General features: G+C 50.9%; 7 protein-coding genes across 7 annotated transcripts; 4 read left to right on the top strand and 3 right to left on the bottom strand.

Moving 5' to 3' along the window:
* Window positions 1-4: 4 nt before the first annotated feature.
* Window positions 5-7468, bottom strand: An11g04280 (uncharacterized protein; the record flags this gene model as incomplete). Its single annotated transcript, XM_059750213.1, has 9 exons — window positions 5-153; window positions 216-888; window positions 943-1917; window positions 1960-5267; window positions 5326-6268; window positions 6320-6682; window positions 6732-7000; window positions 7056-7200; window positions 7268-7468. The coding sequence occupies 9 exons, from the start codon at window positions 7466-7468 to the stop codon at window positions 5-7; spliced, it is 7026 nt and encodes a 2341-aa protein (XP_059601579.1).
* Window positions 7469-8043: 575 nt separating this feature from the next.
* An11g04270 (uncharacterized protein) lies at window positions 8044-9216 on the top strand (the record flags this gene model as incomplete). The annotated part of the gene is made up of 3 exons (XM_059750212.1): window positions 8044-8155; window positions 8210-8541; window positions 8572-9216. The coding sequence occupies 3 exons, from the start codon at window positions 8044-8046 to the stop codon at window positions 9214-9216; spliced, it is 1089 nt and encodes a 362-aa protein (XP_059601578.1).
* A 932-nt stretch (window positions 9217-10148) lies between these two features.
* An11g04260 (uncharacterized protein) lies at window positions 10149-11061 on the top strand (the record flags this gene model as incomplete). The annotated part of the gene is made up of 2 exons (XM_001394384.1): window positions 10149-10287; window positions 10358-11061. The coding sequence occupies 2 exons, from the start codon at window positions 10149-10151 to the stop codon at window positions 11059-11061; spliced, it is 843 nt and encodes a 280-aa protein (XP_001394421.1).
* Window positions 11062-11553: 492 nt separating this feature from the next.
* An11g04250 (uncharacterized protein) lies at window positions 11554-14879 on the top strand (the record flags this gene model as incomplete). The annotated part of the gene is made up of 5 exons (XM_001394383.3): window positions 11554-11760; window positions 11827-11834; window positions 11997-12304; window positions 12353-14385; window positions 14445-14879. 5 exons carry the CDS (start codon window positions 11554-11556, stop codon window positions 14877-14879), a joined length of 2991 nt encoding a protein of 996 aa, XP_001394420.3.
* Window positions 14880-15474: 595 nt separating this feature from the next.
* On the bottom strand, window positions 15475-17628 carry An11g04240 (uncharacterized protein; the record flags this gene model as incomplete). The annotated part of the gene is made up of 6 exons (XM_001394382.3): window positions 15475-15579; window positions 15927-15936; window positions 16013-16057; window positions 16558-17100; window positions 17149-17430; window positions 17480-17628. 6 exons carry the CDS (start codon window positions 17626-17628, stop codon window positions 15475-15477), a joined length of 1134 nt encoding a protein of 377 aa, XP_001394419.3.
* Window positions 17629-18769: 1141 nt separating this feature from the next.
* Window positions 18770-21740, bottom strand: An11g04230 (uncharacterized protein; the record flags this gene model as incomplete). The annotated part of the gene is made up of 3 exons (XM_059750211.1): window positions 18770-21086; window positions 21149-21593; window positions 21626-21740. The coding sequence occupies 3 exons, from the start codon at window positions 21738-21740 to the stop codon at window positions 18770-18772; spliced, it is 2877 nt and encodes a 958-aa protein (XP_059601577.1).
* A 751-nt stretch (window positions 21741-22491) lies between these two features.
* On the top strand, window positions 22492-24536 carry An11g04220 (uncharacterized protein; the record flags this gene model as incomplete). The annotated part of the gene is made up of 4 exons (XM_001394380.3): window positions 22492-22643; window positions 22735-23820; window positions 23875-24017; window positions 24079-24536. The coding sequence occupies 4 exons, from the start codon at window positions 22492-22494 to the stop codon at window positions 24534-24536; spliced, it is 1839 nt and encodes a 612-aa protein (XP_001394417.3).
* Window positions 24537-25329: the final 793 nt, after the last annotated feature.

Raw genomic sequence — 25329 nt, 5'->3', positions numbered from 1 at the left:
CAAACTACGTAGCGACAACAAACGAACTCAACGTCGCAATCTTCTCCGCCAACACCCTCACCGGCTGTGCCCCGATAAACTCAAACGAGGACAACTCTGCGCCCATCTCGCGACTGACCCAGTTCTGTACCTCCGCGGCTTTGAGCGAGTCAACTTCAAAACCCCAAGCGTCAGCATAATCCCGAAACAAATTAAGGTATAGTCAAAATACTCACCACCCAACGCCGAAAAAGGCAACTCCAAATCAATAGCCTCCGCCGACGACGCCATCGCTCTGGCCAAATACTCCTGCAGCGCCTGATTCACGACGCGCACCGCCTCGTCCACCGACTCCGCCTTCTTCAGCAACGTGCTGGTCTTAACCACGCCAGCTCCTGCATCCTCATCAGCAACAACTTGTATCCGGTGATCGAACTTGCGATCGAATTGCCAGGAAGCTGCCCCATCGGTTCGCGGTAGGGTGTCCGTCAGTCCGGCGATAATTTGTGCTGGGACTGGGGTGATCTTCTGGACTATCACCCGCAGTAGAGTTTGAACCTCATGCTGCAGAATCTCTGTACCCTCTATGTGTCGGTATCGCTGGCGTCGCTGCTCGGGTGTTTCGGCTACGTCGCCCACTCCGCTGGCGTCTGGGACTAGGCCAATGTTGATACTATGTCCTGGTAGGTGGTGCTTGCGTCGCCAGGTCATCAGAGCGTCCATGTACCCGTTGCCGGCTGCGTAGTTGGCCTGGCCAATGTTTCCGATTATGCTGGATATGGATGATAGAGTCACGAAGAAGTCTAGCGGGGTGGAGTAAAACGCCTCGTGGAGGTTCCATGTCCCCTGGATTTTGGGCTCGGTAGATTGCTTCCACGCGTCGAAGTCCATGTGCTCGAACATGCCGTCCTGGTAAGGCGGAATTAGCTTTGAGGAAATCTACTGGGCTGCGATTCGATTTACCTTCAGAACAGTTGCACATTGCACGATACCACGAACACGCCAGCGACTTTTTTCAGCTCGGGTCAACAGACTTTCCACATCCTCTTGACAGGTCGCGTCACAGCGCACGACATCAGTACGCGCACCTCGGTCTTGAAGCTCTTTCAGCGCAGTTTGCTGTGTCTCCCGAACAGCCCCAGAGCGGCTCAAGAAGACAAAATGACGGGCTCCGCAGTCAACAAGCGTATTGGCTAGTGCAATCCCGAGAGTGCCCAGTCCACCGACCAGGATGTAGGTATTCTTCGCAGGCAGAGAGGCAGGATCTGGGAGGGCTGGCACAATTGGCACCTGACCCGGAGCCTGGAGATCGACAATCGCACGGGTACCGCTGTCTCGCGCATGAGCAACGGCATCTCTAACCTGAGAAACAGGGAAGGATTGATAAGCCTGAACGCTGGCGAGGGCGTCTGATCCGAGAAGATCCACTGCGCGATGGAAGTTGGCCTGCAGCTGACGGGGGGCTTCGCGGAGCATCTTTGATAACCGTACGGAGCTGACAGTGCACCCACGGTCAACGAACGTCTGAGGCAGGGCAGCCAGGTTCAGCTCCTCACTGAGATCGACCAACCGGCCGCTGTAGGCCAAGCAACGCGCTGCAAGTCGACTGACAGAACCTCCTAGACAGCAAACGCTCAGCTCCACTCCTTTGCCCCCAGTCAGCCGTTTGACTGTTGTGTCAAGCTCCCTGTGAATAGGAATGATTCTCTCATGCAATCCTACATATTTAGAGCGCATCTCATTAACCCCATTCTCGCCATCGATTGCCACGTACACCTGCATACCCGCAGCCAGAGCACAGTCAACCGTGGCTCGCAGGGTCTGGCTAACGGAGCCAACTATGAGAACAGATGAAGCAGAAGCTCCGGAGCTGCCGAAGAGGCTGGTGTAGGCACCTGCAAAAGCCACCGGCATGGACACTGATTGTGTCTGGCTCTGCTGTGATGGCGAATTTCAGATAGCACTTGCTGGGAGGCGAACATGGGTAGTTAAAGCACTGGGCCACGCATCACTGGGTATGGCACACAAGACTTCGTCTCCCACTTGGAATTCTGAGCCAATAGACGATCCAACCTGGCGAACAATTCCGACTGCTTCTATGGCCGCAATACGCGCCTCCGGAGAGAGACCGCTCTTACTGGCGGGCTCAGTGATGGACACCTTATGTAGCTGCACCTCAACTAAATCATCGGGTAAGGCCGAATTCAACGGTTCATCCAGCTCCCACCGGGCGTCACTGATATCCTGCGACTTAGTGCAGAGGCGCAGCGGTCTCGAGTCCTGCGCGAGCTCTGCTAGCGTAGGGCGCGGGCCATGTAAGAGAGCATCCATGCTCTCATCTACTGCACGAGCCGTGATAGCCCGCGGCACAAGCAGACAATTGTCTTGCATATAGAACTCCCAGTCGTGTGGCCGTGACCGAGGTTTCAATGTTAGCTGCAACACGTGTGCGATACTGCGCGCCAAATTGTGAGGATCCTTATCCTTTCCGGACACAAGTAATTGAGGCAGCACGGTATGGGGATTTTCATTGCGTACGGTCCGCAAAAGCCCAGTCGTAGCCCCGAAGCCTGCATAGCCGGACGCCTCATGCCCCGGGCACTGTGAAATCCAGAGGAGACACTTTGCCTGTAACAGCGACTGAAAGCGTGATATCTCATCGGGCGTCCAATTCACTGTCCATGGACGATCTAACTCGAGCAGTGAGATGATCATTTTCTCCTTTAGATCGGGAGCTTTATCGACATCCACCAGCTCAATCTTAGAACCGAGCTTGCTTACGACACCATCCAGCTCATACAAGAGAGAACCGACCGACTCAGCCGCTGCGCTGCTTAGTATGTAGATAGTGGGATCCAACTCAATCGGAGCAAGTTGACGACGGATGAGAAGATACCCAGGCTGCTCAATCGAGCCCTGTACTTCCCAGTCCGCATGGCCCGCATTGCGAATGGCCGCATCGTGGTTTTCAGCAGTCGCTCGAGCGGCAATCCAAGAATCAGGCCTAGTAATCGAAAGCAAAGTGTTGAAAAATGCTTTTGCATTGTCTCCACTCCAGACATCGGGATGATCAACAATGATCGCATCATAGGCGGTTTCGCCCAGCAAGTCCGTGCCTATATCCTTCAATGAGGCAACTGGCAGAACCTGACACCCATCTAGGGATTCTTTAATGACCTTAACCTGGTTCGTTGATGCCTCTGTGTCAGGGTCAGATAGCACAATGGTGAGCTTTTGGAGTCGAGGTCGATGACTGCGTTTTGGCGCATATTTCTTGAGAGCTTCAACTACCTGACCTATGTCTTTGGTAGTCACCACAAGGACACAAGCATCTCCATGAGTGTGGCAGACCCGGCCAAGCCAGCACTGCAGATCACCGGAGCAACGGCCTTCTAGACCACCGAAAGAATCCACGTGCTCAGCCCAATGAAGTGTCGAGAATCGGCTTTGCTGGATCTCCTCTTTGGTCGAGATGCCGGACCGCGTAGGCACGCGACCTAATCGCACCCCTTGCAGAACCACTCCAGGCTGCTGCCAGGATGGGTCCGAAGCGATCGACTCCGTGAATGACACGCCGTTCTCATAGCGTGTCTCGACATGGACATCGAATCGGTCACCAGGCTGCAAGGAGAAGGCCGTCGAGAGATAAAGGCGCTCTACACCCACGGGGATATTGGCATTGTGATTGGACAGGGCATCTGAGCATGACACCACAGCAGCCTGGAAGAGACTGTCCAGAGAGGTGGGATGGACAAGACATGGAGATTCACGCTCATATGGCATCGTCTGCTTAGTGTTCGGTGCAACTCCAGTAACGTACAGACGAGACTCCGAGTCAAAAGCTACACCAGCCATGGACCGGAAGGTCGGCCCCAAAGTGACGCCGCCCGTTTCTGACAGCCATTCATAGACGGCCTCGATCTCAGCCTTCTTTGCCAAAGCCTGCGTCTGTCGCACCCGTTGTACAGTGCATTGCCAGTCTGCAGCACATCCAACTCCATCCTCATCAGCATACTGTGGAGCAAAAGCACCTTTCGCATGCTGAACCCAGGAGGAGTTCTCGGGCAAGGAGAAGATGCCGAATTCGTACCATCCATTCATGCCGTGATGCGGCGCGACATGGAGAACTATTTCCAGGCCCCGTTCGTCTGGAGGAATTACAACTCCCCGGAAAAAGTCCAAATCGTAAAACTCAATCCCCTCTAACCACTTCGTAGTGTCTGCAAGCTGACGGGCTGCCTCTGCGACCATGGACACCATCCCTGCTGCTGGATATACTATAGAGCCAGCGACCACATGGTCCGCAAGCCAGGGCAGTTCCGACACCCGCAGGAAGTTACGCCACCGCGGCTCCAGCTCGTTCTGGTAGTCCCAAGGCATACCGAGGAGGTCATGACGAGGTTCTTTGCGCTGTCGCAGCCGGGCTGATTCCAATGGCTCGTGCCAGAAGGTGGACTGATGATTCCAGGCATAAGATGGAAGGTCTCGGCTCACCTGTGGCCTTCTGCTCTCCAGAAAGCTTTGATTTGCTGTATCTAGGTTGATAGCATAGCCCAAACACCACAGGAGCCCGGCAACTTGGAGGGCTGTCTGTCGAGAATCCTGCCTGCGGAGCACCAAACTCCTGTAAGGAGTGGAAGCCAAATCAGCATTGGCTTCCTGCAGGGTCTGGTTGAACGGCCCTTTAAGAGCTTCGTGTGGGCCAATCTCCAAAAAGCCTGCCCATTTGACTGGGACCACTCGTCGTCTCCCTCGCCCTCTGCCAGCCTCGGTCATGGTAACGACTTTGGTCACTGCCGCGGAAAACTCGACTGGGCTGACGAGGTTGCGCACCCAGTATGACGCGTCTACATCCGTTGCTTGCAAGAGCTCTTTTGTGACAGATGAGAACATAGATATGGAGCCTTTGTACTTGTCGACTGGCTGAATGGATTCAATGGCTGCCTTATAGTCATCAGCCAACGCTCTCATATGCGGTGAGTGGTAAGCAGTGTCCACGCACAGCTTGCGCGCAAAACAGCCATCCGCTTGCAAGCGCTTCTCAAGCAGGTTGATTTCTTCTATATTGCCGGAAAGAGTGACACTCGATGGGCTGTTCACACAGGCTACCACCACGGACTCCGGGGGTAAGGTCTGCAAATATTGCTGCGCATCAACGGCGGAGATGCCGGCAGCGAGCATACCGCCGCGGCTTTCACTCTCAGCAATCCGTTGAGACAGCACGCCACGGAAATACGTGATTCGAATGGCATCCTCATGTGTAAGATAGCCGGCCGCATAGGCAGCCCCTGGGACACATATCAGTCATTTCTCGGACAAGAGTTGGACGAATCGAGAGAAACATACCGACTTCACCACTGGAATGGCCCACTACTGCCTTAGGAGTTACCCCCCAGCTGCGGAGCATGTCTACCAATGCCACCTGTAAAGCACAGCAAGAAGGCTGACTGCGATCAGGTCGATTGATACGGCTTGTTGTCGCCCCTGCGCGGATCTCCTCGAGCAACTCCCACGAGCAGTCCAAGCTCTGCAGCACCTGCTGACTTCGTTCCATACTGGCCGCAAACACTGGGTTTGCCAGCAGCTGAACACCCATGCGTGGCCATTGAGCACCTTGGCCCGTGAAAACGAATGCTAGATGCGTCTGGTTCTTACGGCTCGCCCGAGGGAAAGCGGGCAAGCCTGCGGCCATCACATTTCGCAGCTCTGCTAGTGAGTTCACCACAGCAAAGCTGCGGAACGGAAGCTGGGATCGCCGTGTAGCCATAGTGTGTGCTACATCTAACAAGGCAATGTCTTTTCTTTTACCATCGACGCACGGATTAAGGAAACTCGTCCATTTGTCGGCCGTACGGTCTAACCCAGACTGGTCATGCGTAGATACCACAACGACCTGGGGTATCCCTTCTATGGTAGAGTCGGACGGAGCTTGCGTCTTACCAAGGTACTGAGCTGTGCTCTCGAGAATGGCATGTGCGTTGGCACCACCGAAGCCAAAAGAGTTGATGCTCGCACGTTGCGGCAAATGAGATGGCCACGGTGTGGTGCTGTTGCTTAAGCGCAAGCCCCATTCCTCCAGTCGAATCTTAGGGTTCAGGTTCGAGAAGCCTGCGTTAGGAACCAGCATCCCCTTTTCTAAGCAAAGAACCACCTTGATAATACTAGCCACGCCCGCAGCACCCTCGGTATGCCCTAGGTTACTTTTGACGGATCCGACGTAAACTGGCTCACCACCTGGCGTTCGCGCGGCTCCGAAGCTTGCTCCAATAGCAGACAGTTCAGTAGGATCCTACGTGACGTTGTTAGTACATTATCACGGAACAATGAGTCTTATACTAACACCAATAGCTGTCCCAGTCCCATGGGCTTCAAAGTATGAGGTATCTCCCATCGACAATCCAGCTCGAGAATAGGTTGATCTGATCAAATCAGCCTGGGCGGTTGCATTCGGCATGGTAATTCCCGGGGTACGTCCATCCTGATTAGAGCCAGTAGCGCGAACGATTGCTCTAATCGTGTCACCGTCTGCCATAGCCTTGGACAGGGGTTTAAGTAAGATTGCGCCGAATCCCTCACCCCTACCGTACCCATTAGCTTTGCTATCGAAAGAGTGACTGATACCATCGGCACTGAGCATATGCATATACGACAACCGCTGGGTAAAATTCGGATGCAATATCAGGCTTGCTCCGGTCACCAGCGCCTAAAACAATCAGTCATCATCATAAAATCGCATATGACAGCTCACTTACCTGGCTACATTCGCCTGCCCGTAGTGCCTGGGTAGCCAAATGCAGTGCCGTCAAGCTAGATGAACAAGCCGTGTCCATCATGATGCTGGGACCACGAAGATCGAAGAACCATGAAAGGCGGTTAGCCAGCATAGTTCTCCCATTACCCGTAGCTGAGTTATGTGGCATGTCCATGATATCTCGGGTTGAAAGCAGCTCGTAGTCATTGGTCATGCATCCGCTATAGACGCCGGTTGCACTACCAGGGAGGGTTTCCATCGGAACGCCGCCTGGGTTCATGACTCAGCTAATCATTCCCTGCGACTCTGTGCAGAACTTACTTACCATTTTCAAAAGCTTCATACGCCACTTCAAGCAGAATGCGCTGAACAGGATCCATGCCTGCAGCTTCCTTGGACGTGATGGAGAAAAAGGGTGCATCAAAGCGGGATGGATCCTCGGCTAGAAAGAAGCCACTGTCGTGATTGATCTGATGATAGATCATAACCTCGTGGTTAGTTTCACCCTGAAGCGGTTAAAATCAATGCAGAACATACAGCCCCTTTGCGCTCGTGACTGGGATGTTCCCAGGCTGAGGCTTGATAACGACTAGCAGGAACACGCCCATGCTCCCTTCGACCCAGGCGCAGCATGTCCCAGAATCCTTCAACAGAAGATGCTTCGCCTGCAAAGCGACAGCCCATGCCAATGATCGCAATTGGCTCTGGGCCAGAAGAGCCTCTGGCTTGCTCTTCCATTGTGATTGATGTCATAAGATAGCTTGTTTGTTAAATCCGACTTCAAGTGTATGAAACCTTTTCCCTGGCTTTCCTTTGAATAACTCTTGCTCTAGCTCTCGGCCTGGGTCCTCTATCAGCTTCGATATATAAGTAATATACTACTTCCATAATGAAATTTGACTCCGAAAAGTGACGTTATAGCAAACTGCTGTTAGAACGGCCGCGGCATTAAACATTCAGGCATGTAATGCAGGATCCCAAGAAGGGTAATTGAACGACATATGACGCAAGGACTGCTAGCTAGTTGTGGTCCAGATTTATCCTTGAGTTCTTGAACTATGTTTGATCGTCGTTGCTGGATCAGGACTGGTTTTAGTCGTTTTCTATTGAGGCGATTCCTTGACAGACTATCTCGTCATCGCGTCAAGCGGATCCATAAAATCTGTTGCTATATAGAAGTGGTAAGGCTGCTGACTGGTGCCCTCAGTAGCTGGGTCTCGAATCCATATCAAGGGTCTGATACGTTCCATACCACTATCACACAGTGATTTGAGTTTACACTTGCAGGTTAGCACTCACTAGACACAAGAATCATGGGTGTTCAGCGCGCTGTCATTGTCCGAGAGCGTGGTCAAGTTACTTTGGCCGATGATGTGCCAATACCCGCCCTGCCTGATGACTATATCCTGGTGAAGACGCAAGCAGGTAAGTGTGAGCCTGGTCTCTAGTATCTGGGCGCAAGTTGACGAGAGAATATAGTGGCCTTGAACCCAACGGACTGGAAACACGTTGACTTCGACTCGTGCGCAGGAACAGTCGTCGGCTGTGACTACGCCGGTGTCGTCGAGGCCATCGGACCACGAGTCACGAAGCCTTGGAAGAAGGGGGACCGTGTTGCCGGCTTTGTGCACGGGTGTAACGTGATGCAGCCTCAAGGAGGTGCATTTGCGCAGTATGTCATCGCGAAAGGGGACATACAATTCAGGGTGCCGGAATGGATGGGCATTGACAGAGCCGCTTGCTTGGGCGTCGGCATAATGACTATCGGTCAGAATCTGTACCAGTCCATGCAGCTGACTGACCCTAGAATGGTATGCAATGATAAGATCACGGATCTGCAGAGAGACGAGAAGGGGAATGATGAGGATATCCCTAGCATCCTGATCTACGGTGGTGCAACCTCGACAGGCTCTCTCGCAATCCAATTTGCAAAGCTATCGGGGCTGCGCGTCGTCACAACGTGCTCAGAAGTTAATCGTGCCTGGATGCATGAACTGGGTGCGGATATCGTACTCGACTATCACGATCCTCATGTAGGTGACCAGATCCGCGAGGTTACCGATGATACCCTTGAGCTAGCTTTCGATACAATATCCACTAATCAGTCGGCTGCTATATGTGCTGCTGCCCTTTCATCCTCCGGGGGCTGTTACAATGCACTACTGGACGTACGCTGTCCTCGAGGCGACGTTGATACTCATGTTTCCATGGCATATGATATGATTGGGGAGCCGTATCTGATGGGAGGCAAAGAAGTCCAGGCTCAGCTCGAGAAACTCTCGTACGGGACTCAATGGGTGAATGCCGTTGAAATTCTCCTGCAGAGCCGCCAAGTCGCTCCTCCTCGGTTCCAGGTCAAGCCTGGAGGTCTGGCTGGCGTTCCTTCGGCGTTGGATTGGCTGCGGAAAGGCAAGGTGCGGGCCTCTAAGTTGGTGTATATTGTCGATGAGACTCGTGAAACTGCGAGGCTGGAAATTCCAGGTTAGCCATGAGGTCAACCACCTACCTTTTTAGTATTCGAGGTTGTACAAGGTGTTTTGGAGAATGGATCAAGCTGAGTGGACTCAGCAACAGCGGGACCATCCATCAGACAGGAATAGTATCTCCAGAATTGTACCTTTCTTAATGTCCTTCGCGATCGCCAGGTAGATATACTGCGATATCATTGGATGATTAGAGCTGCTATGCAGACTGTACAGACATTAGCCCAATAAGATCCGCCGGAGGTTTTTCATCAGAATTCCAACAAGTGGAGATCGCACGCAAGGGCCAAGTGCCCGTGAGCGCCCTTGTCAGGAAGATAATAGAACTTAAATGGATAGATGTATTGGCTTGCTGTATCAGCAACATCACAGAGTTTGGGCAGAACGGCAAGATAATGTTCGTCTAGTAGTAACTCACCGGCTCACTTGCCTCCTCAATAGCCCTTTACCATCATTAGTAGGTCGTTGGAATGCCACTAATTCATTCGATAATATCCGTGGGGCGAGCCATGGTCATACGGCTGTGATCGACAACGTTTGTGTCACCACCTGGCGTCGTGAAACGATAAATCAGCGTCGCTGTAACTTCTCTTCAAACATAGTTTGCCTATGATTTGTGAACAGTATGGTCTTCCTGCATACTTCCCATGAAACTAGATCAGGCATCTATCTGCTGACCTCGACACCCACATCATAGAGAACGTCAGCCTCTGCAAGGACATCCTTGTTATGCAATTAGCTTACAAAGTATGATTATTCCTGCCATGGCACTGGTTGCTTGGTCATGAAGCCCGACACGAGTGTCTTGGAGCCCTATAAAATCCATTGGTAGAGTGAACAAAGTGATGCGACTCGAAACAGCCTTGCTGGCCTGTCTAACCGTGTCCAACCGCATCTTCTACTGGTAAAATACCGTACCAAAAGCAGCAATCAGAATGAAAATCCTCTGCCTACATGGCTACGGCACGGGGCCTAATATTCTGCGATATCAACTTTCGGGGTTGATGCGAGATGCTGACCCAAGCTGGGAGTTTCATTTTCTCTCAGCTGAAGTTGAATGTCCGCCTGCTCCAGGTATGTTGTTCGTCAGTCATTTATCGCAAATCAATTGTTGCTAACCATCAGCTTCATCAACCGAATATAGATATTGGGAGCACTTTTCCACCCCCATACTACTGCTGGACGCGGTCGTTTGACGCAGGGTCAATCGATGCTGCCCATGCCTTGATCGAAGAGGCTATTGATGAGCATGGCCCTTTTGACGGAGTTTTGGGGTTCAGTCAAGGAGCTGCAATCTCGGTTTCGTTCCTGCTCGAGCACAAAACGGCATACCCAGATGAGCCCCCACCATTTCGTTTCGCAATCTTCTATTCGCCCACGATTCCGTGCGCCGCGGATGAAGCTTATTGTCGGTCTGTACTCGGAACTCTCTCGTCAGCGGACCAGCAACGCCTCCGCTCCGGAAAGGATAAAGAGATTGCACAGCTTCCGGAACCGGTTCGCTCTGTGACCGAGAGTTTGGTTGAAGTCATCAAGGGAGCCCACTCTATAACACGCGAATCGGTGCCTTTCTTCATCGACCGCCCGCTTGAGCTTATCCCATGTGCCCTGCACCCAGATGTAGTACCGACACGTATATCAATTCCTTCTCTCCACCTTCGTGGCAAGAACGATGTGCCAGGTCTGGACGATTGTGGCCTCCTCGTCGAGTGTCTTTGTGACTCGAATACTAGGAGGCCAATCATACATTCGGCTGGTCATGACATCCCTCGATCAGGGCCAGAGTTAAAGCAAATGCTTTCTGCCGTGGAATGGGTTGTGGCGAAGAGCCAGTTACCATTGCTCTAATGCATCGTTCACCCACCTATCTGCCGCCTGGTATTCGCATAAAGTTAATCGAGATGCGGTTGCACTGTGCTTATCGTGACGTAATCCTATAAGTTCTCGTCGTAATTATCACGGAGTTAGCGTTGGCCCCTTTGAAAGTTGCCCTAGTGACACCAGCTTGCCTGCGTGTATGCTATGCCAGCGTTGCCGGTTATAGACGGCTGGAGCAATTCGCAAGAAGTCGAGAAAGGAAAGTCCTTGACGTCAGGCATACCTTCCATATACAGATCTGCAGAGTGTAGCGAGAGCCTTTCTCGTACTGCAAGGGATGAAGGCTGCAGCCATCTGAATTTGGCGATCATCGAGTCTATACCACGGTTGATGTAAGTCACGTATCTGTGGTTTTCCCTGCGGAATGATGGAGTGGGGTAGTATAATATATAAATTGGTCTAAAAAGTCTTTTTTGCAAAGAACGCTTATTATCAGCATCACTGGATTGTATAGACAGCAACATGGGCTCCGCTGATAGTTCAGGACGGCTTTTAACCCAGCTGGTAGATCAACAAGCGAAGGATCAGCCCAATCGCTTGTACTGTCTGCACCCCAGCTCCCAGGATGCTGACTGTGAATGGCGTTGTATAACGTTCCAGCAGCTGTCTGCTGCTGTGAACCGTGTATCATGGTGGATTGACAGCAAGATTTCTGGAAGAAAGCAGCAGGTTCTTGCCTATATCGAACGAATGACTTGCGATACTTGGTTTTTGAGCTAGCTTGCATGAAAACAGGCCATGCGGTATGACCTTCTCACATTCCTAGTTGGAGATGCCTGTTTCACAGTATCGATGCTTGTTTCTGACTGATAGGCTTAGGCGTTACTTTTATCCACCCGCAACTCACAGACAGCCTTTCATCATTTGCTGCTAAAAACGAGCTGCTCAGTGCTTGTGGATGGTAGCGAGCGACCCCAGCTAAAGAAAGTTGTCGACCAGGTTGAAGTCGCTTGTTCTGATCTCGGGTTACAACGATGGCGCATGGATCCCGTTGGGGATGTCTTTGCAGCATCTCCTGTCACACCATATCCCCATCAAGAGAATTTCGCAGATATAGAAGACCGTCCAGCTATCATAATTCACAGCTCGGGGACTACGGGTCTCCCCAAACCGGTAACTCTTACCCATGGGTATCTAGCAACGCTAGATCAGATGCAAACTCTTCCCGTGCCTCAGGGTCGTGAATCCGCCCAGTTGTTTCTGCGACATAAAGGTGAGATGCGATTCAGCCACGGACCATTATTCCACTTTATTGGCATAGTATGCGTTTGTGAATGCATATTCTACGAGACACCTTTTTTCCTGTCCCCAGATCGACCTCTAACCCCGGATCTCTTCTCACGGATTATGGCAACTCCCAACCCACCTCGATGGTGTTTAATCGCTCCGTTTGCATTGCAGGATCTTTGGTCGTCTGAAAAGGGACGACAGGCGCTGCAGGGCTTGTCTGCCGTGAACTTTGGTGGCGCACCACTGTCCAGCGCCACGGGGAACGCAATTTCATCACATTTTCGCCTGCAGACATTGATGGGTAGCAGTGAGACCGGTTACACACCAACACTTCTTTGTGAAGACCCCGCGGACTGGGCATGCTTCGAATGGAATCCCGCCTTCGAACATTGCATGGAGGAAGTCGGTGATGGACTGTGGGAGTTGGTCATCCCTCGACCTTCGTCCCGTCGGTATCATGGCATATTTCACGCCTTTCCACATCTTAGCGAATATCGAACGGGTGATCGTTTTGAACCTCATCCAACAAAACCGCACTTATGGCGGTCAAAGGGGAGGGCAGATGACATAATTGTTCTAAGCAACGGCGAAAAGCTCAACCCTATTGATGCCGAGCACCATCTTGAGTCCCATTCCTTAGTCCATCGCGCTGCCATTTTCGGCCAGGATCGATTCCAAGTGGCTTTGCTGGTTCAACCTAAATGGGATGAGCTCCCGGAGACATGGACCCCGCAATGGCTGAAGCAGGCTCTGGAGCCCCTCATGAAGGATGCCAATGGCTTGTTGCCTGCCCACGGACAAATCCATCATAATCGTGTCGCAATTGCCTCTCGTGGCCGGCCATTTGCACTGGCCCCTAAGGGGTCCCTTCGCCGGCGAGAAACAGCTCAGCTCTATGAGGATGTTGTCAATGCATTATATAGTGATGCAGCAGGGTACGAAGGCTCTACCCGCGACGTGAAAAAATTGCAAGAGTCGACTATGGAAGGCATCAAGCAGTGGCTACAAGAGACCGTTTCTCGGATCTTGGGTGGCATTACTGTGGATATAGATGTGGACATTGTCACTCTAGGGATGGATTCCCTTCAGGTAGTTCGACTCGCCCAGGTACTGCAAGATGCGACCGATCGCATGGGTCAAACCAAGCAAATATCTATGTTGTGGACTAGTGCAGCCATCTATGAGCAAGCGACGGTCCGGCGCCTCGCAAGTACGCTGTTTCGACAAATAGGTGGCCATCTTGGAGCGGAAGGGGAGAAACACGCAGTGAGCTTTTGGTCACGAGAGCATCAATTGACACACGCAATCTGGCAGCAGGCACAGAGCCTTCAGCTCCGCGGGAAGACGGTCCTTCTGACCGGTTCGACTGGTGAGCTTGGCAGTTATCTCTTGGAGGAGCTGCTGCAGGATCCGACCATCACACATGTATATTGCCTCAATCGTTCGGCAGATGCGGAAACCCGACAGCTCGCTAAATTCCGTGAAAAGCGGTTAGCTGATGGCTGGCTCGTGGAAACTTCTCGAGTCAAATTCTGGCAGGCTGACCTGAGCCAGGAAAGGCTTGGGCTAACTGAAGAGGAATATAGTTACTTGCGGGAGCGAGTGGATATCATATTCCATAATGCGTGGATGGTGAATTTCAATCTGCCATTGTCCAGCTTTCGTTCTCAACTGGAAGGGACGGGACGGCTTCTCAACCTAATCAAGGGCTCAGCACGTCAGGCAGCATTCCATTTCATTTCTTCCATCGCGGCCGTTAGTGGTCGCTCTACCATCCTGCCTGAAACTGATCACATTGCAGAAACACTGCATGGACCGTCAACAGTACTGAGTCAAGGCTACGCAGAATCGAAATACGCAGCAGAAGTTCTCTGTGACCTCGTCGCGAGGGAAACTCAACAGACGATTGCTATTCATCGTGTTGGTCAATTGGGAGGACCTGCAGATGCTGAGGCAGGAATGTGGACGACACGAGACTGGTTTCCGGCACTGGTACGAACATCTCAGACGATGAAAGAGCTGCCTGACAGTATTGGTTCAATCCCAGTGGATTGGGTGCCCATTGTATGTGAGCCACTTCCCGAATATGTTCCTAGGAAATCTGTAGTGTACTAATTCTGTAGGATGTTGCTGCTCGGAGTATTGTCCAAATCGGCTGCGGGAAACATAGTGGTCGACTAGCTTCCACAGAGTCGAACCATGCAGAGGTTTATCATATCACAAACCCACATATTAGTCACTGGGAGCCATTGGCACAGATTATCAGCCAAGCCTGTTCCACCAAGATTATTCCGCTCAGGGTATGGGTAAAAAACCTCACGAACCGGCTATCTGACCCGAATCTCAACGAGGAGGTCTTGCGGAAAATTCCTGCGGCATCGCTGCTAGGATTCTTCACGTCACTAGCTGAACCTGAGGGTTGGATACGTCCTCCTGCGGACACCACCAATGCTCAGAAGCATAGTGCAGCTTTGCGAGCGTTGGGTCCGGTGGATGCATCGCTGATGAAAGTGTGGTTGCGACAGTGGAGCGACTGGATTCCTGAGCTGCGAGTTTAGCATTATTCCGAGGCTATACTTCTCTCATTGGGCCGGACCCCGAAAGCAACATGTCATGGAATATCGGGTTGTTGATGGTGTGATGCAGGCGGCGCGTCAAGTCTAAAAGCAATGATAGAGGAAGGTAAAGCGTAGGATAACAACGGCATGAGGTCAGGTGATGTGTTTACCTACGCAGGCTTCTCAGCATAACATAATCATGGATCAGGCTTTCAAAAATCAGCAATTCAATAAGTGAGCGATAGAGTAGAAACGATGGTGATGCGCTATTAACATTTTTCCCCGATGATTAGCCGTCGGGACCACCGAGTACTACAGTAGGGACCAATCAGACCACCTATAGTGGTCTACTGGAGGGGTGTTTGTCCGGGTAATCCAGTGCGCCAAAGCGATCTTTCCTAGTGTTTTAGTGTCAGCAATGATCTATTGACCCCATTTTCACCCTTCATGTTTGACTCCTATGAGTCTCCCTCTATTTGGCAATCCGTAAATGCAGGCTGACATTCCACCCAGTACCAAGTAAAACGAACTGTCTGTTTTACAAGAGATCTACTATAATTCTATATACAACAAAATGACTCCACGGCGAATGTATTCATTTCACCCCCGAGGGGTCTGGGAAAATCAATAGGGGCTGTGGCGCCGAGCTCGACAGTCTAGCGGTGGGGCCCCAGAGCCCGGGTATAGCCGGACCCTTGGACTAATACGCAATAGTCACTTATCTCCGATGTTGCTCAGATTGACCTCGGACTTCCGCTGGCCGGAGGGGAGCAGAGGAAGAAGATAAGAAAGTGAAAGAAGAAGAGCCAGGTATCAACTGAACTCACATCCATCTCGGATAGGAAGGTCCAATACTATGGTTTACGGCCCGTTCAATCCGAAGTCATTTCACGGTGTCTAACCAGTTGAACCAACTGTATGACATGCTAGCTAGTAGACAGGTACTCCACTTTTGAAAACAGGAGTCTGGCTCCAGAGTTAGCCGAGCCACCTATGACATGTTGGGATTAATGAACAAGAACTGATACAAAGCCGCAGATAACTTACAAGAGAATTACTAAAGATAAATAGTAAGCAATATACATGGCTTAGAGTCTAAGTGTTATCTTTCGATTTTGAGCAGATTAACTTACTCTATTGCCCTTTTCGATGACTTGAACAAAGTGTAGTTGGAGTCTCTATCTGATATCTTTATTATCGTCTCCTATAATTCGAGCCTACGTGATCCTGGCCTAAATCTGGGTCATGACTTGCTCCTATCTAGCTAATACTCTTGTGCAGTCATTGCTGCAAGTATGTTCAAAAATATACGTAGATTATCTTTATGTTGGCTAGTAGCAACATATTGTAGTCTTTATCACTTGTTGCATTCGCATGCAGCATCTTGTTTCCCATGCAGCCGTATTAAGCTGGAGCACTCGAGTAGTAGCAAGATATTCAGTACCACTTCATCGGTCTACACTGTTGTATGTACCACACTCTAACCGTATCACTGGAGCAGATACTTATACTCGATGCTTCAAACTTCATATTTGCTTATTTCTTGCATATATGTTACTACATATTGAGATAGATCCATTCCTCGTCGGGGTGATCATCCTGAAGTCGGCTGTGCAGGCTCAAGAGCCTTTATAACCGCGACGAAGTTGCCAGAGTGATAATCCTCGTCTAGACAAACCCAATCATCACCGTCAAAGCAGTGATAGTAGCAAGAAATGCTCTTCCCCTTGATACACTGCTTGCTGTGCTAGTGTATCCAACATTCAAAGAATTATTTTGGAATCCCACAGTGCGCAGCCAAGTCGGCGTAGCGGTATTATTGGCCAGGACATCTGAATGATAGGCATCCAGGACGCCCAAGAAGGATAGTTTCATCTTGCCTACTACGAGGACCCCAGTGCTAAGAGTTTCTGTACCTACCTTAACTGCCTGATAGCCGATGAAGTAGCCATTTAACGAGAGGTTAGCAGTCTTCTCGTCAAATTGAAGATCAAGCACCAGATCAGGCAGGTAAAATCCGTTCCCATTGATATTATAGGGATTCGGGTAAAAGGACCACTCGACGATGTCACTCCCGTTGCAACTGGCCAAGTTGGAGATCCAGCCCCCCTGCGGGTCATACTCGGTGAGGGTACTTGATAGACTGTACGGTGGCCCTTGGGTTGCATTGAGTGTCCAGTTGAAATTGTTAGTCACCTTGCCGTCCACCTGGTAGGTAGGACTAGGGAGTGTCAGTTGAGTTTCTTCTGATATTGGTGATATCACTCACTCAGAAGAAAATAAGCCGAACTTCAAGGATGTGTCAAGTTTTAATCCGTCCCAGCTTGGACCAGGTAATGTGGAGAAATTGAAGTTGTTGGGCCACATGGTGAAGAAAGCATTCACTGGGTCATAGCCAACATTATAGGAGCTGGGCTCTGTGAGGCCCAGCACAGAATTATTATACTGTTTGGTAACCGTTGTGTTGATGAGATTGGGGCACAGGTGGCTCCAATTGGCAGCCAGCCCGGTGTAAAACGATAATTCCACGTCTGTGGTACCGTTATAGTACCTGCGCAGTCAGCGTCAACGCAACAGCTCAGTGTCATCCAGAAACTCACGATCCAACCCAGTAATCGAGGATGCTGAGGGTCACATTCTTGGGTCGAAAATTGAGGGATGGGTCATAGTCCGGATCATCCTTGGCCGCAACTCCGACCACGAAGGCCAGGCTGCACAGGACAGCTTTCATAGCCCCAGGCCCGCGCATTTGGCTAATATACTATCGGTTGGTGCGAAATCAAACCTTCGTGGCCGGGTTACCATGTAGCCATTATATCGTCACTGGAGATGGTGGAGCGGTCCCTGCGGCGTCATATTCTCCGACAACAGCCGCCGGACCACCGAAGGGCAGTCACGAACGAACTAGTGTGCCAATAATGGCTTCTCAGAAGGTATGATCCGGGTAATTTCAAAGCCCAGAGGCGATTCCTCTTTGCATTTAGTGCCAGGGGCGAACTGTTGAACAAGCTTTTCCTTTCAAAGCTTGGCCCCTATGAGGCCCGCCTTTCCTCGGCGATCTGTAAATGCAGGCACATGCAATGCAAGCCACGTAACAAGCATAAACCTGCCTATTGTATAAAAAATTTCTGACACCTGCCATAATTTCCTGTAAATGAACATATTCTATTTGTTTGGCGTTGAAGCAAATGTACTCAAGGCGCCCAGGAAGGTCCATACTGTTAGCGGGCTATGGCGCGGAGCTCCGCAATCTAGCAGTGGGACCTAAGAGGCCGGGCTATACCCTAGTAGTATCACCGAGCCATTTTGAGATTAGGGTCGTCTCTTCCCATCATATTACTTATCTCTGGTATTGCCAGTTTGACCTCGGACTTGATGCATAGGACACTGCTGGTGTCACTCGGCATTGATTACTGCGACCGCTAGCAGAATCATTCAAATTACTAGTACGGAAGGAGACATTATCTCGCCAAATCTATGTTCTAGATTAAGAACTATAAAAGTATATTCAGTATGAACGGTAGAAATAGCTTGGGTACGCCATCGAATAGCAACGTACAATAGGAAAGGCGCATCGAGCTCATCTCTGAGGTGAGAGGAAATTGCCACGAGATGGGATTCTACTCGCTGTAGTACAATCTCCTGGATATTTGTGGTAGCTGGGAGGGGGTTGAGGGCTAGGGGCTGAGTTAGGCGCGTAGGATCACAGCCGCGTCATATTCAAAACCCCGAGCCCACCGCCGACTTTTGCGAAACAGACGCAGTGCACTAAACCTCTTTACCATGCAAGTGATCCAATCAAGGTTTCATGGTTTAGAAACATAGATCTTAGAATATAAAACCTCTGCAATAGAAGCTCACCCATTTCAAGCGAAAGCGCATAATTGGGCTCAACGGTGGCCTTCCTGTTCTCTCATCGCAATTGTCTCTTCTTTCTGGGCCCGCAGCTTCCTCTCCAACGGATGTTGCGTCACACTGATCTGTTTCAAGCCCTCAATAGCCTCGTCGCAGTATCTAATGCTCTCATCAAACCTTCCCTGAAGCTTATAGCTTCTCGCAAGCTCAATCATCGCGCCGAGTCGGTCCGGATGAAAGTCTCCTGTATAAGAAGCCAGATGCCGTAGCCGTTCCATCGCGTCAAGAAGTGTAGAATCAGCCTCGGCAAACTTAGATTGGTTGATAAGGATTGTTCCTAGTATGACTTTTCCCATGAGGGTTCCTATATGGCTGTCGCCGAGATTGCGTTCTGCAATAGAAAGTCCGCTGCGTAGGATGGTTTCCGCCTTGGTGTGTTGGCCAAGCGCATTTGTGATTCTTGCTAAGCTCGCTAGGGCTAAAAGCGTGTATGGGTGCTCTTTACCTAGTCTTTCCCTTCGGACGTCGAGCACCTGTTGCACCATGGCCAAAGGCTCCGATAGGTCTTCTTCTCCCATCTGCACCGCAAGAAGAGCAAGTTCTTCTTGCACGAGTAAAGTCTTCGTATGTGTTGGCCCGAGTACCTTGCTCATCCCATCTAAAGCTCGTTTTAGTAGTGACTTCGCTTCATCCAGGTTCTCATAGAATTTAGCCATCGTACGACCAAGACTGCCCATGGCCGTCAGGGTATCTTCGTTGTCTATCCCCTTGAGCTTTATTAGCCCGTCAACGGCCTCTAGTTGTAGCGTTCTGGCATGGGTGTATCGCCCTTCCTGCCATCTCGTCTGGCCCAGAAGATCCTTCGCCATAAGAGTCTCATGGGCATTGGGACCTAGGGAAGTGATACAAGCCTGCAAGACAGTTTGCTGCAATTGCGCAGCCTCGTCCCCACGCCCTTGATTCCAGTAGGTCTGTGCTAATGCCAGTGTTATCCGCCGCGTTGAAGGATGGTCCAGTCCAAAGATGCGGTGTGTATATTCCTTCACGGCCAACTGTAGCATTTCTGCGTCCTTCCAGCGTCCGGACTGAGCAAGCACAGTGCTGAACTTCGCATAGCGTAGGGCTTGCTCGCGACCAAACCTCGATCCCAGTCCAGGCCATTGAACAAGCCCATACCAGCGACGTGTTCGGTTCGCCCTGATTGTCTGGTCGTTAACTTCCTGACATGCCTGGATGTGGTCTACGTGAGCAAGTACGTCCCTCCGAAAGAGTTCTTCGTCTTCACTTTCACCAAGCGGTGGGAGGAGAATGGACCGACCGAGCACCACCGCCGCGATATGAGCCCAGACAGCCTGCTCTGCAGTGCTCATGCCCGGCCTCTCCCGAGCCCATCTGTGTACGAACGGATGTATTGAGTAGCTGTCATTTGCCTCGTTGTGAGTGATTAGAGACATTCGTGTAAGTTCTCTAAGCGCGTACCGTACTCTCGACTCGTCAAAGTCAGCCACTGACGTTTCGCGTAAACACAGCGGCAAGGCAGGCGGGCCCTGGACTTCCATAACGAACGTCAGGATGGAGACACGCAGGTCTCTATACCTCTGGTACCAGGTCAATGGTCGCTGACGGTTGTCCTGGCCTTTGGCTTCCCGTGCATCCTTCTCGATTGCAGGATTGAGTACGGCTCTTCTAAGAATGTCGAAGCGAATGTTCTTGAAATGGAAGAAAGAGAACATCTTGAGCAGTTGAATGGCGTCTTCGGATGCTCGTGTCGCTCTTTCCTCGATCCCCCGATAGCAGATTTCATATGAGGCAGCGGCACTCAGAATCTCATCTTTCTCTCCTGACGCTCGTCGGATTTTTCGCCAACTACCGTCATAAACTTTCAGGTAGTTTTTCAAAGAGCAAATGTTTTCTCTGATGGCATACCCCGCATGTATCAGAGCAAGTGCGAGGAATCCCAATTGTCTGGCTATTTTGGAAGCGCATGACGAAGAATCAGCATCCCAAGGCTGTGCCAACTGAGCGGAACGCAAAAGTAAGACACTTGAATCATCTTCTCCCATTCCTTCAAATTCAAAGAAACGTGGCCCAACATTGCCGTGAATCTTGTGCGCGGGGTTGCGAGACGTGATGATGATAGTCCCTCGGTCGCCTTGTGGAAAATAATCATCAAGTTCAACGCGAGCATCATCGGCATTGTCAATCAGCAGGAGCCACCTTTCTTCTTGGCTCGAAAGCCAGTGCATGGCTGCCTTGGGGCTGAGTTCGACGTCGCCCAACTTGGCTATGTCCGCGTATGTTTGCTTCGCCCGCTCGTGGGTGCTGGCATCGATCCGGAAGACTCCCCAGAAACTGATAAGATAAACAGGTGTTAGAGATCTGTCAGTCGCCACCGTGAGTAGAGTCTTGCCCACCTGCTTCTATTTTGCTCTGCAAATTTGGAGCAGAATTGTGTCTTCCCCGACCCGGGGAGGCCCCAAATAACAAACCGCCGCTGTTCCTGCACCGACTCGTCGGCCCTTTGATCTAGGAGGATTTGCCGCAGACTCTCCAAGTAATTCACTCGTCCTGTGTAGAAGCTTCTCACTCGCTGAGGAGTATCAAAAAACTTGTTCCGTGGTATGACAGACACGGCGGTAGTAACGGAGGTCAAAGATCTCTTCAGACTGAATAGCGTTGCGTCGGCTTCTTCACTCTCTTCCTGGCTGCCCACATTGGCAAACCGCCCGAGCTCCTCTTGTTTCTTACGCAGTTGTTGCTGTAATTGTTCTTCGAGAAATTCCAGCTTTGTCATCATTTGATCCAGTTTCCCCTGCGATTCTTGTCCGTTGTGGCTAGAAGATCCGATCACCGTTAGCCCTAGAAGTGGACAGTATATGACCGATACTCACACAAGTAAGATGGTAAGCAAAAGCTCCATAGACTGTTTTTGGGCAGATAACTCGCCACGCAGCCGCTGAAGACTCTGGGACTTGTCGCGCCTGCGAAACTCTTTGCCCAAAGCATCGAGCTTCCCCCCAACTGCAGACCCTGCTTTTCCATATATATCAGCGACCAACGTCTCGAGCCGCGTCATAAGAATGTGACAATGGCGGACGCTCTGTTTGCATCTGTCCACTATGCTATGGAGGTTATGGCTCTTTTGATTAGGCGAATACGGGCTCGATTCTGTCACGGCAGGCTTTACATCAAGGCGTCGGATAACCTCTCCGATGGATTCGACGGCGCTTCGCAACGACTCCACTTCGGCAATTAGAATCTCGATCTCGGTATGTATCGAAGCAAGGCCCGCCGGAATATCCCTTAAGAAGCTAATCAGGTGCTGGCACACCTCTAAAAGCGCTAATGTCCCCACGGTAATAGAGAAAGGATCCATGGTCTCGAGCAAGCTGGCGCTATTGCTGTCGTTTATCGGGCTCAAGTGATGAAACGAATATTGAAGAGAGATAGCTTGGGTGCGGCTGCTTCAAGCTCGTCTATTGATCAGGGTCGCCTTCATGTGTGACGGGAACGGGTCTATCCGCCAGGAATAATGTGGATGGATTTCGTCACCAGCAAATGAAAAGCCTGGGGCGCAGTTGGACTACCCATCGCAGTCTCTGGTCAGTTGCCAGGCCTGGCTACCTAGCTAGGCCGCGGATATTAATAGGGGTTATGCTGATTTGTGAAACTGTGTCTGGACTTTTGAGTATCAACCTTGGACCATTTTGACAGATGATTGGCCTGTCCTGCGCCAAAAAGCAAGCATAATGTTGCAATGAAGTGTCTGGACAACTATCTACCCCACTTCTCTCCCCTCTGGTGGCGCTGCCAGGAGCCATTAACTCATACTAATACGGATTTGTGCAACCTTAAATGCCTAGGCGTACGCGCTCTGCCCCTGACTTATCTTACAGATGCAACCACGGAGTAAGTGGAGAGGGACATATATGAGTACTCTAGAGCTTGAATACCCGGTACTTGATTTTGGAATACTTCAATTTCACTTATATTCAATTAGCAAGCGGTATGGAACTTCTCGGCTCAACGGCTCTCAACCTCATTGTAGGGGCGTTGACATGCGCACTTACCTACAAAGTTATTGCTCTTCAACGAGAACTGCGAGTATGAGTCGCTTTTCACCAACCCTGTCAGCATTGGATTCCCTGCCCTCTAACCTGTATTCCAGGCTAACAACCAGATCGCGGCCGCAAATGGATGTCTGCCGCTCAGGAAATGGAACTCGACTTGGCCACTGGGCCTGGATCTACTTATTCAAGCATTTCGCTATGACCGTAGGCAGCAGATTCTCAAATTCTTCCTCGATGTCGTTGCTAAATCTGGCACGACGTTCGAGCAAAATCTCCTTTTCTCTCGAGGAGTCGACACTATCGATCCTCAGAACATACAGGCGCTTCTGTCGACCCAATTCGCTGGTCAGTGCTTTACCTCGGACGCTCTTGCTACTACTACTGACGAACGACACTTCTGACTTTGGACTCGGACTGAGACCTCCAACTTTCTACCCCTTGATGGGAAGTGGGATCTTCACTCAGGATGGCAGACACTGGCGGCACTCACGCGAGCTGCTACGTCCACAGTTCATGACGAACCGGTTCACCAATTTTGAGCATATACGCTGCGCCGTAGACAACCTCATTTTCACCATTCCTGATGACAAAGACGTGGATCTACAGCCGCTGTTCTTTCGTCTCACTTTCGAGACTACCCTCTTCGTACTGTTTGGGCAACACTTGCCATCTCTCCAATCGGAGGGCATCACAGGCCAGGAATCGGACTTTGCGAACGCTTTCAATCTTGGACAGGAGTATTTGGCCAAACGCGGACGATTGGGTGACTTCTACTGGCTTCTAGACGGGAGGAAATTTCGAAAGGCATGTAAAATTTGCCATGAATTTGTGGACTGTGCTGTACAGAAGGCCTTGGGCTCGGCTACAAACAAGACCCCGGGCACCAAGACAGAGACTTACGTCTTTATTGAGGCCTTGATCGAGGAAACCCGGAACCCGGAAGTACTTCGGGATCAGTGCCTTAATATCCTGCTAGCTGGGAGGGACACTACGGCTTGCTGCCTCACTTGGACTTTGTAAGGCCACTGTACCCATTTTGTTTTCCGGGAAATCTGACTGACAAAATCAAGACGTCTACTTGTCCAGCATCCTCACGTCCTTTCCAAGTTGCGGGCCGAAATCAGTGATAGAGTCGGAATTGGACTTGGGTCGCCGACGCCTACTATAACCCAAGTCAGGTCACTTCCGTATCTCTCCCTCGTCATCAAAGAAGGTAGTTCAACCTCGAATTACCCAAACCAATCGCACTACCCTGATGCTCACTAAGTTCCCAGTCCTCCGCCTCTACCCCTCCGTCCCTGTAAACTCGCGCGCCGCCACCAAAACCACAACCCTCCCCACAGGCGGCGGACCAACAGGCACCGCGCCAATCCTCGTCCGAAAAGGCGAGGCCGTAGGATACTGTGTCTACGCGATGCACCGGCGTAGGGATATCTATGGCGCCGACGCAGACAAATTTCGACCCGAGCGCTGGGATAACGATGCGCTGAAGGATGTAGGCTGGGGGTATTTGCCATTTAACGGGGGACCAAGGGTTTGCCTGGGACAGGAATTTGCGTTGCTGGAGGTTGGATACACCATTGTGCGGTTGCTGCAGACATTCGAGGTTATTGAGCAGGCGGAAGGATGTAGGATGGAGAAAGGAGTCGGCGACGAGAGGCAGGTTCTTACGTTGGTCGTTTCTTGTGGGGAAGGTTGTGTGGTTCAAATGAGAAGATATGGAGAGGTGTAGACAGTGGTCTGTTTGCTTGGTATAGTGGACACTTTGTTATCATGGCGATCCGCTACATACCCTCCTAGAGCCCTGAGCTCTTGCAGTTGGTAGATGAACGACTAGTTTCATAATAAAGCGGGCTGCAGGGCTGGGATCCCTGCCTACGCATATAGCATACTCGAGAGCCTTGCGGACGAGAGTTATTCGGACTCCTTCTACACAGAGATAGTCCTGTAGCCCTAGCTCCGGATGATGAATCTTGTATGGGCGCCTGTAAGATTCAGCCTGCCAGCTGGGCCCCTAATCTTTCTACCTCTTACTCAAAGACCAATAAGTCTCTGGTCTTTTAGTGACTATCATAATACGTCTTTCTTCCCGTCGAGCCGGCTATATAAATTGTTGAAACATTTTACCGAGTAGACCAAAAGAGAAATCTCTCACTTGGTTACTGGTTTGCTCAGGTTTCATTGTTCTGACATAAATTGCTCGCCATCCAGGTGCTCCGTTGTCTGCAGCAAGAGCATAGTCCTGACTATTAGTTGTCAAATGCCTAGAAACCAATAGAACTTAGTTTATGAGTAACTGAGAACGTTAAAACCTTAATAGAATAGTCAGTAATACAGTCAATCACGCAACTCAGCAAGAAATACATATGTACGAGGGTTTATGCAGTAGGCGGTGACGAAGCAACGGCGTGATGTGCTGGATGTTTGTCCCGCTCGGGCTGAAGTCACGTGAAATTATGCGTCGGTACCTCATCAGCCATTGCCGGCAGCTCTGACTGGAAGGTACCCCTTCCCCAGAGACCATT

The sequence above is a fragment of the Aspergillus niger genome, assembly GCF_000002855.4.
Source record: "Aspergillus niger supercontig An11".
Taxonomy (NCBI): domain Eukaryota; kingdom Fungi; phylum Ascomycota; class Eurotiomycetes; order Eurotiales; family Aspergillaceae; genus Aspergillus; species Aspergillus niger.
The sequence above is the reverse complement of the archived record's forward strand: the minus strand, read 5'-3'. Positions and strand labels throughout refer to the sequence as shown.